General features: G+C 41.0%; 2 protein-coding genes across 2 annotated transcripts in view; one reads left to right on the top strand and one right to left on the bottom strand.

Moving 5' to 3' along the window:
* Positions 1–11,160, top strand: part of CATSPERE (catsper channel auxiliary subunit epsilon) — an 88,273-nt gene extending 77,113 nt beyond the window's left edge. Inside the window, exons 15-22 of the mRNA XM_073338278.2 lie at positions 1,411–1,464; positions 2,417–2,450; positions 2,553–2,632; positions 3,016–3,115; positions 6,251–6,337; positions 8,315–8,472; positions 10,324–10,377; positions 10,974–11,160. Coding sequence (XP_073194379.2) covers positions 1,411–1,464; positions 2,417–2,450; positions 2,553–2,632; positions 3,016–3,115; positions 6,251–6,337; positions 8,315–8,472; positions 10,324–10,377; positions 10,974–11,160 — 754 coding nt within the window. The remainder of the gene's footprint in view (positions 1–1,410; positions 1,465–2,416; positions 2,451–2,552; positions 2,633–3,015; positions 3,116–6,250; positions 6,338–8,314; positions 8,473–10,323; positions 10,378–10,973) is intronic.
* The window catches only part of HNRNPU (heterogeneous nuclear ribonucleoprotein U), a 296,139-nt gene that overhangs the window by 164,698 nt on the left and 112,969 nt on the right, over positions 1–18,472 (bottom strand). The window lies entirely within an intron of this gene.

An 18,472-nucleotide genomic window follows, 5' to 3' on the forward strand; every position in this document is an offset into this window, starting at 1 on the left:
GCAATTTCATAGCAATCAGGCAATCTACCTACCTGTCTTCTACCCAAAGCCTCATGCAAATAGGAATGAACGGCTTTACTCATTGGATGTTAGACAAACCCTAGCTTTCTACATAGAAAGAACTAAACCATTCTGAAGGTCCACTCAACTGTTCATAGCTGTAGTTGACAGGATGAAGGGTCTCACAATCTCTTCACAGATAATTTCATCCTGGATAACTTCATGTATTTGCACTTGTTACGATCAGGCAGGTCAGCGTTTCACCACCAACAAACCTGACTGTTCATTCCATAAGGTCATAAGCATCCCCAGCAGCATTCCTAGCACAGATTCCTATTCAGGACATTTGTAAAGCAGCAACCTGGTCATTGGTGCACACATTCTCCTTCCATTATGCCATCACTCAGCATTCCGGAGATTATGCCAATTTTGGTCGAGCTGTTCTGCAGTCTGTGGGTCCATGAACTCCACGCCCTCCACCTATTCAACTGCTTGGGAGTCACATAGTGTGGAATGCACATGTGCAATAACTCAAAGAAGAAAAAACGGTTACTAAAAAACGGTTACTTCCATAACTGTTGTTTTTCGAGATGCACTGAACATGTCCATTACACGACCCCCCCTCCTGTCCCCGCTACGTTGGAGTTTTCCAGAAAGAAGGAACTGAGGGGATGTGGGGTCAGCTGGATGCTTTATACTGGTGCTGTTTGTGCACACTGGCAGGGGATGCCCTGATGGGTTCCACTGAGAGAAACATTTCCAGTGATTGTGTTTGTAGTGCACGTACCTAGAGTGGAATGTACATGTGCAACATATCTCAAAGAACCACAATAACCAATTTTTATCATTGAAATAGGTGCTCAATGCAGATGAGAAGTTGGGCCACCAAGGAGCCATGAAACTTTGCCCTGCACAGCTCCAGCTCTAGGTAGATTAGAGCAGCACTAGGGCTGCTCTAATATATGCCAGCTGGCAAAGGCCCCTGAAGGCAGACCACAGTGGCACTCCAGCTTCATCCCTTTCCCCCACTTGGCATGCTCCCTATGACATAGCTGGGAGAGAAAGTGGAGTAAGAACCAGTTATGCTATGCTGGCTCCATGTCAGTTCAGAGCTTCTCTCTGCGGAGGGAATTCACAGCTGGCCAAATGTAGCCAGTGTATGGCCCATTTGCACTGCCAGAGTGGTGAAGAGGGGCCAGATTGAAAGAGAGAATCTGGCCCATATTTAATGTATCAAAGCTATTGAGAAAGTTTTGCTGAATAGAGGTCAAAATATAGAACAAATATTGGACTATGATAATTCTCTGACAATACTAGCATGATGAGTTCAGTCATTTACACTTTCATGCACTACTTCAGTAACAAATAAAAACCTTTACATTATACTGATTATTTGTTTTATTTCCACAGACCTTCATATGTAACCTGTATGAAACATAATTTTACTACTTACAAAATACGTGGGTAAGAAACTTGATTTATTAAATGACCATAAAAAGAAATATAGGGTCTTTTAGATATAATTTATATATGGAAATGCAGGAAGCCATTTATATATATACACAAATTATTATTCTAAATATCTGTAAAGAGACATTCTCAACTTGAAAGCTAGTCAACCAAAAAAAAAAAAAAAAAAGAAAATCTAGTTAAAAGTAGTTTGTTACTACACCTGTCCTTTAGTCCCTGAAACAGGGTTTGTGTTTGATCCAATCACATCATCCTATTTTTTAAAAATGTTTTTCTCTCCAATAAGAAAAGGAGGACTTGTGGCACCTTAGAGACTAACAAATTTATTTGAGCATGAGCTTTCGTGAGCTACAGCTCACTTCATCGGATCTCCAATGTTGCTGTCTGAAATATCCACACAAACAATAGGGGAAACAACTAAGGGCCCAATCCTTCATCCATAGAAGTTAATGGGAGTTCTGTTATTGGATTTCAATGGTAACGTGATCAAGCCTCAAATGACTATACAATGAAAGTGACTGTACAAAAAGAGTGAAATCCTGGCCGACTGAAGTCAAGGAGCAAAACTCCCATTGAATTCAATGGGGCCAGGAGAGCACCCAAATGCTCAAAGGGAAGAAACTTGGGATGAGGGGAGGAAAAAGAGCTACTGTAGTTACTAGTTATAAATAATACTTATAACAGTAGTTGCTTACAGATTGTCAGATGCAAGTGTTATTTTTAAGTTGATGTCTCTTTAAGATGTCCAATGATATAGGAGAGTTTACAACTTTATAGCAGGAGGATTTGCAAAAGCTTGTTTCACATGTTTTTAAGCCATGAAGAAAAATTGCATGCTCAGTTTTAAATCTTCCTACTTAAACAATCCAATCCATTTTATACCAGAAAAGAGGGGAATATGGTTTTAAAAGGTGTAAAACCAACAATAAGTTTTTCCTTACACTAGGAAATATCTGTGGGTTCCAACAACGGAAGACCTGGTAAGAGAGTTACAGGGTTTTATTTTAGTTGATGTGTGTGGGCATGCAAAGAAGAAATATAGAGAAATATACAGTATATTACCACAACTTTTCTTTTTTTAGGTGGTAAATTATGATTGGGATAAGTATGGTTGCCTAATGGATCTTCATTATGCAATACCTTTTCACCCTGATATTGCCTTGTAAGTATAACGCTGAAATATTGTGTGGCAAGAGAAGGACTCCTTCCCACAGCGCTGCATAGTTCTCTGAAGCTGTAGTGGCTACTCCAGCTGAATGGCAAGCATAACAGTAGCAAGCCCAGTGCTGGAGGCAGGAATATCCACATTGCAGCAGAGCCTTTGGTCCCACCCATGATGCTGCATCCTATTTGCTCATAGTCCACTGTTGTGCAGGGAGTCCTCGGAGCAAAGCCTCTGGGCTGTACATTCCCTGCTTGTCCTTTTCTCCTTTTGCACAGCAGCACCGCACTGTCCATGTTTCCCTCCAGGGCCACGGAGTGAGAGGTATTTGCCCATTTATATGCTTTTACCAAAGCAGTATTTAACACCTGTATTGTTTATAGATATAATGGCAGCACATTTGTTAAAACAGTTGAGGCAAATTTTATTTTATGGGAGGTTCATGGCAGAAATGACTACAGCTACAACTCATCTATGAAGCAGGTATGGCATCTTTTTATTTAGATTATATTTGTTGCTATATATTGTGTGAAGTTGGGTAAATGCAATGCTTGATTTTATACATGTTCAGTCCTCTTCTGTCTGAATCACCCTATTTGAATGGAGATATTGTATAGTAGTTGTAAATTACATTACTTGTAACTTTCAGCGTCTAATGTATTGGTTTTAACAGCATCCACTGTTCAAAATGGAACACATGAATCAAAATCAAGAGGTAATCAAAGAAAAGAAAAAAGAACTCTGTGCATGGTAGTATGGTTCAGGAAGTGAAACTTCAAAACCATCTTTAAGTTTAGTCTGCCCTCTGTTTGGGGGAAATGGGAATACAGGACTATCCATACAGAATCATAGAAATGTGGGGCTGGGAAGCCCTTAAGAGATTTAGTCCTTCCTGCCATGCTGAAACAGGATTAAGTATACCTAGACCATACCTGATAGGTGTTTATTTAGCCTGTTCTTAAAAAGAGATTCTTTCAATCTCTGAAGTCAAATTCTGCCCTCAGTAATACCCATGCAATCCTATTGAAGGCAATTTCTATATAACTGAAAGCAGAATATAGCCTTTCATTTTTAAGCAGAGTGACATGCTCCCCAGGACTCTCAAAGCCAGATCATGCTGTCAAAGCAATGTGTAGAAGGCTGGGAAATGGAATTATTGCTAGACTAGGCCAGAATTTGGCAAAAATAGGGATGAGCCTTAGCAGAACTGAGGCTTCACAGTTTGGAAGATGGAAATGGCTGGCAGTGGAAAAGCCAGGGCTTGTGTGGCGTGGCTGCTCAACACATCATCATCCCTACCCTTGTGTAACGTTGCTGCCTTTGGTGGGACACTTCTGAGAATATCAATTCAGGACAAATTGCTTAGAGCAGGGCAGTTACAGCCCAAGGCTGGGGTTTCTTCACCTCTAAGGTGAGGAGCCAGCCAAACCAGCCAAACAGAGAGGACTTTGGTTTTACTGCACTGGCTAACCATAAGTCACACCCGCAATTCCCTCAGACACTCCAGTTTCCCAGTATCACCACCAGTGCCACTTGTTATGTGGACGAATGGTTATGAAAACCAATACCCCAGTAAAAGAAAAAGGTTCTCCTGATCCCAAAGGACCAAGCCCCAGACCCAGGTCAATATACAAATCAGATCTTACCCACAAATCATGCTGTTGCCAATCCTTTAGAATCTAAAATCTAAAGGTTTATTCATAAAAGGAAAAAGATATAGATGAGAGCAAGAATTGGTTAAATGGAATCAATTACATACAGTAATGGCAAAGTTCTTGGTTCAGGCTTATAGCAGTGATGGAATAAGCTGCAGGCACAAATCAAGTCTCTGGAACACATCCACAGCTGGGATGGGTCATTTAGTCCTTTGTTCAGAGCTTCAGTTTGTAGCAAGGTTCCTCCAGAAGTAAGAAGCAGGATTGAAGACAAGATGGAGGAGATGCAGTAGCCTTTTATATTCTCTGCCCTCTGGAAGATCACCGCAGCAAGAGGGAGTTAGGAGTCACATGGGCAAGTCACATGTCCATGCATGGCTCAGTTCTTTACAGGCCCATGCCATTGTTTACATTCAGTTGAACCTTCCCAGGAAAGCTTTGAAGTGGATTGGCATCTCCCACAGTTCATTGTCAGTTAAGTGTTTCTTGATTGGGCTCTTACTGAGAATAGTCCCTTCTCAAGAAGCTGACCAAATGCTTCACCGAGGCTACTTAGAATTAAAACACGTTGATATACAAGTACATAGCCAATATTCATAACGTCAACTACAAAAATGATACATGCATACAGATAGCATAATCATAATCAGCAAATCATAACCTTCCCATAGACACCTTACATGACAACCTTTGTACAATATTTGCTGCAAATATATAACAGTGGTTGTAACAATGATCTATACAGTTACAGGTTATCTCAGTAATGTCACGCCCTGCAGAAAGATACTAAAGCAAGATAGTACTAACATTGGGTTTGATTTAAAAAAAAAAAAACTATGGAAATCAATCGTTTACTTCAATGGCTTTGGGTCAGGCCTATTACCTTAATTACCTTTTGCTGAATCTTCATCCATAGTATGGGATTGTGGGAGCTCAGAGAACAGCAGACTGGATTCCTCTGACAACAGTTCATGAAAGAACCATAATGTTATGGGGACTGAAGTCTTATATAAGTGAAGTCAGACTATAGTCCTAAATGCTGCAATTGTCAGTACCTGAATGACCATGATTGATGAAAGAGCACCTGTGGAGGGTCACTGTCTGGCTCCTCAGCTGTGTTGCATCCCTCTTTGTTTTGATGTCTCATTGTTTCTTGGACACCATACGTTTTGCCTGAGGATATGTCTACACTGCAATTAAAAACCCACGGCTGGCCTGTGCGAGCTGACTTGGAGTCATGGGGTTCAGACTAGGAGGCCGTTTAATTGTGGTGGAGACATTTGGGGTGGGTGGACCTGGGCTCTAGAACCCTGCGAGGTGGGAGGGTCTCAGTGAGAGCTCAGGTTATAGCCCGAGCCCAAACATCTACACCCTATACCACAATTAAACAGCCTATTAGCCCAAGCCCTGCGAGCCCAAGTCTAATTGCAATGTAGACATATCCTAAGTGCTTCTTCTTCAGAATGCACAGCTCAGACATTGTAGATGCTGTAAGGGCTACAAGTCCACTTGTTCCTTTTCCTTCTCAGAATGTATTTTTGTTATGGCTACAATTTACATTAGTGCTATTTACATACCATGGTCAAGTCAAGCCCATTTTATTTGGCTCCCTTCATGGAGCATTTATTTTATTCTCATCGGTGCTGCCTACTTCACTCAGTACAGGTAGCTATTGAAACTTGACGCACCACTGGATGTTAACATTATTATTGCTAATATTACTACCCCAATATTTTATTTTAAAACAATGTACTCCCTAAGGGCAGAGTCTTTCCCCGAGTATGTTTTGTTGCCTTAGATTTATACTGTGGTACTTTCACTATAGCAGCTATATAAGATAAATAAATATACAGAACCACAATGCCCAATACCTATGTAAATACTGTATTACCCTTCAGAAAATAACAAAGGGATAGAGAACTAATATTTTTTTTAATTTGTACATTTGAATGATTTTGAATAGGTGGGTTGTTTGCGTGAAGCACAGACTTGGATTTCAATGCTTAAGGGACATGAAAACAGTACATTAGATGAAATATGGGGGCCACAGGTAGGAAATTATATATTTACAAATTGTTTATGAAAAATATGAATGAACTCTGCAGCTGTCTTACTTGGCATTCTCACACTATTAGTATCTCGAGCAAGTGGAATACAAGTCAGATGGCAATACAGTAATGATCTGACAATGCTATGAAAGGATATTGTTATTCCGAAAGACACTAATCCCTCGTTGTCATGTGTCTGGTTGAATGAAAATCACAAACATCATTAAAATAAATGAGTGTACTAAAATATTGTATAGCTTTAGGAGCAACTGAAATTCTTTTGTAGTGGTAAACAGCTGGACACAAGGGAGGGGCTAACCCTTGAGAGATATGACAAGCCATGTGGCCAGAGGGAAAGTGTGGAACTAATGGAGGCTCCCCAGGCACAAATGCAGGGGCTGTGGGCTGTGAGAAGTTAGAATCAGTAAGCAGTGGCAGGGTGACCCTGTTACAGCAGTTTCTTGGGCACAGGTCTGGAGTCTGGCTTGAGATTTCTCCAAAAGCATGTGTGCTGTATGTTCAGAGAAACAGAACTTTGGGTGAAATCCTGGCCCCATTAAAGTCAATGAGAGTTTCATTATTGACTTCAGTGGGACTAGGACTTCACCAATATATTCTATGTATAAAAGAATTACCACCAAGGATTACCTCAATTTTGTCTCACTGATTTCTCATCCAAACAAAATCATCTTACAAGGCCCCAAATTGGCTTTCTGCTGGGCCAAAGGGGCATTCGTATGATTCCAATTCACTAAACTATTGTAATCAGCACCTAAGCGTGAGCAGCCTAGTCCTGGAGGATCAATGGCCCAGAAGGGCAAGAAGCTGGAGGATTCCTGGACAGTTGGGAGGAACTTGGGGGCAGGCACTATCTTGGCAGGAGTGTGTGGTTGGAAGAGTGAGGGCTGTGGGGAGGGCTCAGTGAAAGAAGGAAGGACTGTGTTGCTCTAGGTGGGAGGGTGCATGAGCCTGGGGAAAGGACTATGATTGAAGGGAAAAGGTAGTGAACACTTTGCACTTAGACTAGCATGTGTTCCAAGAGAAGGTGAAGGCTGAGGAGCAATATATTCCACCAGGCCAGAGGTTCAAACTGAGCAGCCACCTAACAGCCACATCACCAGGCTGAGCATCTCATCTTAATGTGCGCCCCCTAGTGCAATTAGGGGCCTCAGGTTGGGGGTAAAGGTTTTGGACATCTTCGGATGTATGGGAAGTTAGTTCAAATTTTTTTTTTTTAACATTTCAGTGTTGGTGTTGAATGCCCTTATGTCCTCATGCCTTTTCAGCCCGTTGATCTGTTTTACCACGAACCCTGTAACTCTGGGTGCCTTCAGTGCTCTGCTGCTGTGGCTCGTAACCTGGACACTGACAGCCAACAGACAAGCATGCACTGTCTGTTTGTTAAGCAGCTCTGGCTCAGCACTCTGATTCCAGTAGCTGGCTTGTTACACCCCAGCTTCATTCTGGCATCTACCAACTTTGGTTACCATTAGCCAAGTGACTCCAACACACCCCCAGTCCTGAAATTTCCCAAAACTATCTGCTCTGAAATGTCCAGATCTTTCCTGGAGTATTCAGAGGGCTAATAAGGTTTGCTTGCTCCTTTAAAGAGTAAATACCCAGCAGCTTGCCACATTAACTGGAGTTAATGAATCCCAGTCACTTCAATTCAGATACAACATTGGGTTGGTTTAGATTTAAACGAAACAAGTTTATTTTAGGGTGCAGACTGTTTGAAACAAGGCAAGGAATGTGTGGGAACCAGGCTTCTCCCCTCCTTGTTAGCCAACATAGCTGACTAAGTATAGAGCTTGTGAGTGTGCTGTACAATCTCCAAGGAGTTATTCCTTTGGGATATATATAGAGAGAAAGGGAGAAAGAGAGAGAGAGAGATAATTACAAGTCCAGAAACCCAGATAAGTAGGTCTAATTGTTTTTCAAAGCTAGTTTAAAAAATCTCCTTTATTGTTTCTAATCAGAATTACAGATCCTGCTTTGAATCTGAACTTGGACGTCTAGGAGACCTAAATCAGCTGTATCCAATTTTGAACCACTCTGGTTACAATTCTCTCATTTGGCCTACTGAGTACAGTGGCATTTATGTGTTCAGAGTGAAGATAGTGGACCCAAATTTCAGGTTATCTATTTCTTTCTTGACATGTAAAAAGTATTTTTAATGATTGATTTAGGATTAAGATGAATAAAGTAACCACTGTTGTCATTTTAAAAAATTATTTTGCTTGAGGTATCACTTGGCCATAGATGTTGCAGGTATTTTCCACTACCAGTTCTAACTCATGGATGGTTCAGATATGGCTCTGAGGGTCCTCAACCCTTTCATAGTGCAGCTATTATTTTTCCTCTTAGATTTCTACTCATTTTCTGTATAGACTGCTAGAAACATAATGTTTATCCTACCTCTATGGAAAGGAAGGCAAGAGGCCTTCAACGTGTGGATTTGACGACAGGACCCACAGGGCCAGATTGTAATCTCAATTTACATTAGTGTAAATCTAGGATCTGACAGTCAAACCAGTTTTTTTTCTAAAGTGATTGTAAAAATGTCATCTTAACAGATTTTCTCTTTGCATATATTCAGAGTAATCTCTGTAAATTTAGGCTAAGTGACTAAAAGAAAGTTATTCCTGTTAGCACTGTAGAACTAACCCATGTAGGAGTTGGTGAACTGGATCAATGGATGACAATTCAACTGCATAAATGCCACTGAGGGTATAATCTGAAGACAGTAGGGTTGCACAGCTGTAACGGAGGGTCTAATTTGGCCTAAAGGTGATGATACATGTCTGAGCAAGAAAAACCCCGGCTTGGTTCTCAGAGCTCAGGTTGAGTTTCTAGGGCTGGTATTTGGAGAAAAATATTTTCTGTGTGAACTGAACGTATTTGATGTGGCAACCATTGAAAGACAAGAAATATTGAACTGCACAATGACTTTTTACAGTCACTTATCAAAGATTAGCCACACCTTAAGGATATTTGCCTTCCCTTTAATAAACCATTTCAAAGTTTCTCATTTTATCCACCCCATAATGTAAAGAAAATTTTTAATAAACTCCATAGGGGATTTCATTTAGGAATATGTAGTAACACGCATCCTACATATTTTCTGAAACATTGTGAGAAAGACCCATGAATACCAAACACTCATAGAGGTATTTCATTGATGAAACATTAAAAGAAGAAATTCATCACTGCCTTATGGCCCCTTTGTGCAGGCTGCACCCCCTCCCCCCCTCCCCTGAAGGAGACCCTGACAAAGGGATGTGTTTCCCAGGATACACTAGCACAGGGGATGTGTCCCCCAATGCAGGAGCCACCAGTGCAGGTGCAGATTGAGGGCAGGATGGGCACTGACCCAGCTATTCCCTGGCTGCAACTTGAGCACAAATTAGGCCTTTCACCAGCCCTAATGCCACTGCCAGGATGAATCTTGTCCAACACGTTTTTTTCCAAAGCAGGGAAGGTGTCAAAACTCACCCTAGAATGTTCCTGACATTTCTGCTCCCCATTATCCTCTCCCCTCCTGTGAGAATGGCTTCAGGTTGCTGAGGGTAGAGGGAGAGTGCGCTGCTTGCTCCTGCAGCAGCTCTGATTGGCTGCTCTTCGCCAGGAGGCAGGCAACTGGAGAAAAGAGCCAGTCAGTGGGTTTTCCCCCCCGGCGGGCTGAAATTCACTAGAGAGCTAAAGCAACTCACATCATTGCCAGATTGGCTCCAGCCCCAGGTGAAATCCCATCACTCACAAAAAAATCAGTAGCATTGACAACACTGCATTACATTATGAAAGTTACATAAAAGTACACCATTTTTAAAAATAATCGGAATGTCTTTATTGAAGTTTAAATAAAGTTTTTAGTTCGTACATGAGGTGGGGTGAATGTGGGCACCAGTTGGTTTCATTGTGATTCTGTATTTTCATTCTGAATATTTTTACAGTTGAGAAAATATTTAAATCTTTTTTTGTATTCCAGTTTTTGTGACTTAAATACAGTCTTTGCGGTCCGTACATATGGCATAGTAGAAAGGTAATTGCTAATAGCCACAACTAAACATAATTTATTATTATTTAATATTTATATAGTGATAAAAATATTGTTATCCTTTGGCGACACTCCCAATCTTACAGTTGGGTAATGAAATCTTAGAGATAATATCCAAATCCAAGCCTTTGGCCTGCTGGTAGGATACAATTTCATTCCAGTTCGAACGGTATTCTCCATTTTTAAGTATAGGTGATATCTCTGGAACCAGTAATATTTCTAAACCAGAATGAACGTCTGTAGTGTGCCCATTGTACTCACTCACTTCTTTATAAAGTGTTTGATCCTGGTCCCACTAAAATCATAGGGTCTTGCCATTCACTTCTATAGAAAACCATTTGGATTTTGCCCTTGAATTCTATATCATCATGACCGTAAAGAAGAGTAAAAGAGAAACTTAATCATTAATCAGCCATATTTTCAAGAAGATGCAAATCATTTTTAAGAGTTTTCAGAAGACATCATTCCAAATAGAGTTATGTCTTCTGTCAATATAAAGTCAAAGAGATTCTTGACTAAACAAGGGGAGAATTTGAAAATTTACCACATCTATTCTTAATCGAATCTCATTTGTATTTCAGTCCAAACATTGGTAAGGTTGCTGGCTTTTCAGTCCTCATACTGTCCATTTTTGGGGGCATCCTTGTTATAAGCTACTTCAGGTATGTGAAGATTTATCGAGCAATCATTTATGTTGATCGACTGCTATCTCATCACCAACAAGATCAAACAAGAACAACAGTACATGAGTTGAAGAAGGACCAATAATTTATCTACCATACTGATGGCATTCTGTGTAAAGAAATTGTAAAAGTACATTGGTTTTTTAAATAATTTCAATTTTGTTGGATGTGTTAAGGGTTGTTTTCATAAACCGCTTTTCACCTTTCATATAAGACTAATGTGACTTGTGTGTTTAGTTCCCAGTTCTCGTTTAGTTTTCAGCTCTACCGCTGAGCTTAACATATCCCATTGGTTTCTTTTGTGTGTATAGATGGAGGGCAGTTTATGGCCCCTTTAATAACCACCTCTCAAACCAAATTAAATTAAAATACATCTATGATCTTTAGGCTTGATTTAGCCCCAATTTATGCTGGCTTTCATCAGCATAACTAGCATGCACGACTTTTGGTAATTTGAAATCTGGGTCACGGCTGCGTCAGTACAAAACTCCCACTCTATCAAGAGCCTGTATGCAGCCACTGCAGTCCACAAACTGAGCAGCACTGTCTAGGGCAGGAGAACGCCCAGGACCAGCAGGGAGATATGCTGATTCAACATATTGTTTTGGATGGTGTATAGTGACTGGGCTCCTGTGAAACTCCAGTTGCACTTTAAAGCTGCCTTTCCCCATGAGTGGGTAACAATGCCTCCCCTTCACAAGTATCAGTCAATGAATCCCCTTGTCCATAAGACAGTCAGGACCAGATTGTCAGCTGGTGAATGTTGGAGCAACTCCATTGACTTCAGTGTAGCTACACTAATTTATACTAGCTGATGATCTGGCCCTCAGATTCTAATAATCACTTATACTTTGAATAGATCAGAGCCTTGTATAAAAAGTATGTTTCAAAGACTTAGTAGATAATGCTACTTCTAAAATATTCTGACAGCTGTAATTCTCAATGCCTATTATAAATTTTATGGCAAATAGCAGTTACTCAAATCTGAAAACTTCTGTGATCACACCTTCAATTCAAATATATTATTGGTTGTAATTTACTGAATGTGAATCTGAATGTACATGCAACTGAATGCAAAATGTACTAGATTTCTGTTTACAAACTTGAAACAAATTTTGTAACCTTTTAGTGAGCTCAGATGTTCAACAGACCCCATCACAGCTCCTTCAGATAACTAGTATATTTTGTAAATCTTCAAAAGAGAATCAAGTTACATCAGCTACTGTAACTTAATACATTCAGACACAGCAAATTGAATGTTTTTATTACTAACCTAACAGGTATCGTTTGAGCATTTGAAATAGAATTTACATTGTTTAAAGTTGCAATTGATTTTATATTCCTGAAGGAATTTTACTCGTATGATTTTTATTGGTGCTTAATAAAAATGTTAATTTATATAATAAAAATGTAGAGTGACCAAGTTTATCATAAGAGTTTATCATCTACTTTAATAGTTAATCTCACAAATTAGTTGAAAGACATGATGTGGCAATTACAAACCATAAAAAACATTTAAATCCATTTCCATAGCTCCATTGGAGGACATATTTCCACTGCTAGTCAAAATTTTCTAGTTGTCAAAGTTAGTTATTTTAAAAAGCTTATATTTTTAATGCATTGGTTGTTTTAGTTGGTGTAAGATGATTGGTGCAATTACAAATCCACACAATTTAATGAATAAAGATAGCTCATTGGTTGAGCCTATGGACTGAGTTACAATCACTTTCTTTCATAAAAAATAACAGAGCCACACTCTGCTGTGCATGAAAATCATAAAGGCTAATACAGCGATGCAAAACTGGCTCAAAGAATTCATGAGCATTTGGCACCTCTGACATTTAAGTAGATTAGAAGTTTTGCATTGAGGCATATAAAAAATCATAAAGCCAATTTTGCTTGAAAATTTGCAGCTGTGAATTTTTGACCTGAAGTGAAAGCAGTCCATTCCTACTGAAAACATAAAAGTGATTATGTATGTCCTTAAGATAGTATGGTGTAGTTTGTGCATTGAATTCAGAGTGGTAGCCAAGAACTCCCAAGTTCTCTTTCTATCTCTGCCAGTGACTAGCTTTAATAACACTTTGCACTTACATAGCTCTTTACATTCATTATTTAGGCAGACTTCACAACACCCTGTGTGGAAGATATATATCACTATTTCCATTTTTGAGATGGGAAAACTGATGCTTAGAGACCTGCTTAAAGACTCATAGCAAATTAGTACCAGAGCCAGCTTTAGAACTGACGTCTTCTGACTCGCAGACCCTGCCTAACTCAGAAGCTCACAATGCTCCTCTCTTCCCCTGCCATCAAGTCACTTAATTTTTCTGTCTCTGTTTACTTATTACTAAAATAGGAATAATAACACCTAGTATGAGAGGATTGAAGGGAACTTTTTTTAGCATTCTACAATTTGCTAGTTACATCTCATTGAGCATAGTTTGCACCTAGACTATACATGCTTCCAACAGTGCCACTCCATTCCATCTGTAGACTTCAGATCTTTAACAGATTAAACTGCAGATCTAGTTATGTTTCCAGACCTGGTTGATTTGGTCTTGATAGCCCTGGGAGGTACTGCTAGTAGAAGGTATTTCTTACTACATGGCTCTAATTTCTTAGTATTATGAAACAGGTAAGAGAGATTCCTCCTCAAAATGCTGCTCAGAGATATGATTATATATATTCTAGGATCTTCAGTATTTCTGAAACAAGGAGCCATAGAAGTTCTGATTGAGTTCTCTGACTGATTATTCTGAAATTTAGCTGAATCCAATCCAATCCTTCTCATGATTAAAAGGAATGAGAATGAGCTGGTGTAAGCAGAGTTCATCACCATTCCTGCAGTCCAGAAAATACACAGCTTTCCTCATAACATGACTGCCTTTTGGATAATTCATTTTAGTTTCCTCTGCAGAGAACTGTTTCTTTTCTCCAGCCTTTCTTTTTGACCTAGTTACCAGTACTTCTTTGGTCACCATGTTTGGTGACTAGTCTGCTTTTCCTTGATTATAACTAAAGTACCAAATCAAACCTTTGGTTTGTTTACGTCTCCAGTGCAGTCCAGAGCTGACTATTACCTATGCAGTTCCATGCCTGGAGTTCCAAATTCTTGTTGTCGTGGGACTCCAACTCTCACTACTTCAGTATATGGTTAGAAGGGATTTGAACAGGGATTGACCACCTCGCAGGTGAGTACGTACTCCAACTACTAGGCTATGGAATATACTGATGCAGGGCTGAGGGGTCTCCCTCCGTCTGTCCTACTGAAGTTTTTCTACTTCAATTAAATATTAACTGGGGCAGTGACAGATTTAGAAAGACTCTATAGCAGTGGTCCCCAAACTTTACCTTGCCCCCAAGAGCCAGGAGTCGGGCCGCAGCTCTGGGAGGAGGGGATGAGGACAGGGATAACGGGGCTGAGGCTGGAGCCACAGCTGGAGGCAGGGGCGGGAGCAGACCCTCAGCCAGGGGCTGAGGCCTGCAGCTGCAGCTGGGTGCAGGGATGGCAGCCAGGGCTGGGGCCAGAAACGGAGCTGGGCAGTGCTTCCTCACTGCCCCCTGTGGGGCTGGTCCAGGCACCAGCCATGCAGCCCCACGAATGTTACTATGCTCCCGCCTAGGGGCACACCCCACAGATTGAAGACCTCTGCTCTATAGCATAGTGGTTAGGGTACTCCCCTGAGAGGTGGTCAAATCTTGTCTTCCCCTCAGTAGGAGTGGGATTTGAATTGGGGACAGAGGGAGTGTCTCCCACATCCTGGATGAATACATTAGGCTAAAGGTTATGTGGGAGGGCCTTCCTGCTGTTTTGTGTGAACTATTCTGAAGGGCCCAATCCAGTAGGCAGCTTCTGACCATTCCTAGCAGATTGGACCTCTGCAAATGATTTAGGCAGCGGAATGCCTATCTTTCCCAGTTTTTGAATCACTCTGGAGTTTAGGCAGGAGATAGGCATCCAGACACCTAATGTTGGGGAGTGCTCATGCTCAAGCAGGTGATAGGAACCTGAAAGCCTAGAGGAAGGCAGCAGCATTCATACCCAGAGGCAGAAACTGAAGTGCCGAGTGAGGCTAGGTAGCAGCTGAGCAGGATTTTTTTTAATCGCAGTAGTGCCCAAAAATGGGACTTATGAGAGTAAGTACCTTTGTGGATTGCAGCAGAGTACATTCAGCCGGGGTGAAATGTACAATTTACTATAGTTGAGAATAACAGTCCTGAAAACTCATTAGTCTAAGATGTTCCTGCTGAGTCCCAGCAGATGGCACAGACCCAGTGTGATCTGTTAGAATTGGTGGGCTTATTTCTCTGTTACAGTGGTTTACACTGAGGGAATTCCATTGTAATCAGTGGAGTCACACTGGTATAAAACCAATGCACTAGAGTGGAAAATCAGGCCTGATATCTTTAGAGAAGTATTATTACAGGTAAGTACTTTTCTTTTTTCCTCTTTTCTTATTAACATGTTACCTTTCCCTCTTTTATTTTTCTAGGAAGCACAGTGTGCATTAACCTGTATAATAACTTTTATTCTATATTAGAAAAATAATAGAAATATGCTTTTAAAAATATGGTAGGAGCAATGAGTCCAGAGCAAGAAAGACGTCACCTGCACATTTTTAAAAATGTTTACTTTTCATTATGTTTACCTAATTGTTTTTAAATATTGAGGCTAGAACTACAATTTTGTATGCAAGAATACTTTTTGAAAAAATCCGATCACTGCAATAATGTAATAAATACACAGTGAGTGTTAAGGGATATTACCGGTGCTCAGAAAATTGTGTAACTCAGCCTACAGCATTCATGCCTAACCTTGCCTCAGATATCCAGCATCACACTTGTTCTGTCTTATTGCTCACTAGAAGGATTTTTCTTGTATTCTTTTTAGTAACAGATGCCTGAATTGCAGAATGCACGTAGAAGAGCAAGGTGTGGTCTCAGTGCAGTAATAATACCTGTTATGAACTACTGGAAATGCATTTTTTAAACAACATAAATGGCACTTTTTGCTTTAATTTTCAGCTTTATTTACATACTCCATGTCTTTCTTGCAATTACAGGCTGGCTGGAAGCTATGTTTTTATCTCACTTTCCTTTTCTCCTGCCAGAGGCTCTGATGAACACAGTATCACCAGCAAGGAATAAGGAAGTGAATCATTTAGAGTCCCTGCAGCACTTCGTATTTCTATCCCTACAGGTAGTATGCACTGTTAATGAAAGACAGCACCTTAATAGGATAGAGATGGGAAACTGTATCCCCTGAGTTTTCAGCCTTTGGCTTTGGCCCTTGTAGTTTATCATCTAGGCCTGTTCATGTGACCCTCAACATCCCCTAATCACTCCCACCCGCCCCCCGACTTTGAAAAGTGTTGGATAGTTGCCAGTTCATTTACTGCAACATTTACTACAACAAACTGCAACTTGTGAACCAAAGGAGTTAAGTCGTGTCTAACTGCCTTGATCCTGAACATGCAGTGCATAAGATTACAGTTCCTTCACGAAACATATTATAACTGCTAATAGTCCTGATCTAGCCCAAATTGTCCTGGGTTTGACAAACCTGTCCCAGCTGTTCAAAGTCCCAGTTCGTGTTCTGGGGACTGACAGCTGAAGCCTGACAGGTTTTCTGCAGCAATCCTGGCCTGGCCTCCTATGACCAAAGGCCACTGTGCAAAGTTGTCAGGATAATAACTTCTCTCCCATCTATCTCAGCTGTTCCTCTTGTGCTTCTGCTGGTATCTGTGTGCCGAGTACTGAGATGGACTCAGAGACAGGCAGGAGAGCCTGTAGTGGAGTGCTCAGCAGTTGTCATGTGCATGAGAGGTTTGAGCCTGGAAGGGAGCACTAAGTAGACACTATGTGTTGAGGGAGGAGAAAAGCATGGAATAGAAATAATCAACTGTGGAGAGACAAAGGAGATGTCCTTTCACTTGGAAGGGGAGAAAATGGGACCTGTTTTTTGTTGCTACAGGTGGCAGAGGAAATGTGAGTACCCGTTTCATTCTCCCTCTAAACATACCAGAAATGGTAGTGGGCCAAGGAAGGACACTGGTGAGAAGCAGCAGAGCCCTGCTGCCTCTATTCCCAACTAAGAGGAAGCTCTTTATCATCTCACCAGTGTGCTGTTCCTGGACTCTGTTGAGGACTGTATCTTTCAAAACTTAAGGGAAGAGGAAATAGATGTCTGATTACATTTGAATTGACACCATGGATTAGTTGCAGGAAGAGAAAAGGGTCATTGTCTGTTCTGTCCTACAAAGCCTCCTGACTTTATATATTCTCTTCCCTTACCTCATAGCCACCTCTGAAGGGAAGATCTCTGCTATTCTAACTGTCCTGCAACCTATCTGCTGTTAGTGTATGTGTATGGGGAAGAAAAGGTTTTTGCTACTCTATTCTTGTCCCGGTCTCTGTCTTATAGAGCCTCCTTCCTTCTGAATAGTTCCAGTACCTGTCTCTGGTTTTTGTTCCTAGCTTTCCCAAGCAGCAATAACATTGTCAACAATCATGTGAGTTTTACAGCTGCTCACTGGAATAACAACAGTGCAATTAACCATTTTTGTTGATTGCATTCTCCTGCTTGGCAAAGCTATGAGTTCCAACAGAGGCCCTGAAGCTGTTTGCACCCTTGAAAGATAGTGCTGCATCCATTTATACTCATTTCACTTTTAAGTTAACAGCAGAACCCTAGGGATTAAAACTTAAATTTTATTTTTATCATGAAAGTTATGAAAATTATGCAGAAAGTGTTGGGTTAGCCTCTTCCCCTCCATTCTCTAGGGAAAGCAAGTGGATTCTTTCTGCCTCATATATTGATGTGGAGACATGCCCCGTGGGTATATTCCATAGGTGAGTTGAAGACAAATCTCTCTACATTTGAAAATTGAAAAGCTTGAGGGTGGTTCTCTTTTTGATGTGCCACATTTCATCTCTCCCACAATTTGCTTAGTCACAAAACACTGGACAATTTTTCCGGCAGTGGAGTTAAAAGAACAAATGTTAATCAAAATGTCAACGTATTTGTGTGTTTGTAGGTGACTGGGATGTGGGCAAGGCACCAATACTGCACACCCTTCCTCATGGTTGCAGGGCTCTCCTGATTACCCAGAGATTATGATTCAGGAATGCACAGAAAACTTTATTTTGTGAATGTAGCAGGGGAGGAATGACGTGTGTATCTCTCTGCATTTGGCACTGCCCCCACCTCAGTTAAAATAAAACGTTGGCGAGCAGCCCCTGCTAACTGTAGCTCAGGTACCCTGCCCCAGAGGCGTCGCAGCCTGCTAACGGGTGTTCCTATGGGCTCACTCCCCAGCTCTCACAGCTACGCCGTTTGCGTTTCGGGCTGCGCCCCCCCCAACAGAGGCCGGGGCGACGTTCGAACCCGCGGG

This window comes from Lepidochelys kempii, chromosome 3 (genome assembly GCF_965140285.1).
Source record: "Lepidochelys kempii isolate rLepKem1 chromosome 3, rLepKem1.hap1, whole genome shotgun sequence".
NCBI classification, from domain to species: Eukaryota; Metazoa; Chordata; order Testudines; family Cheloniidae; genus Lepidochelys; species Lepidochelys kempii.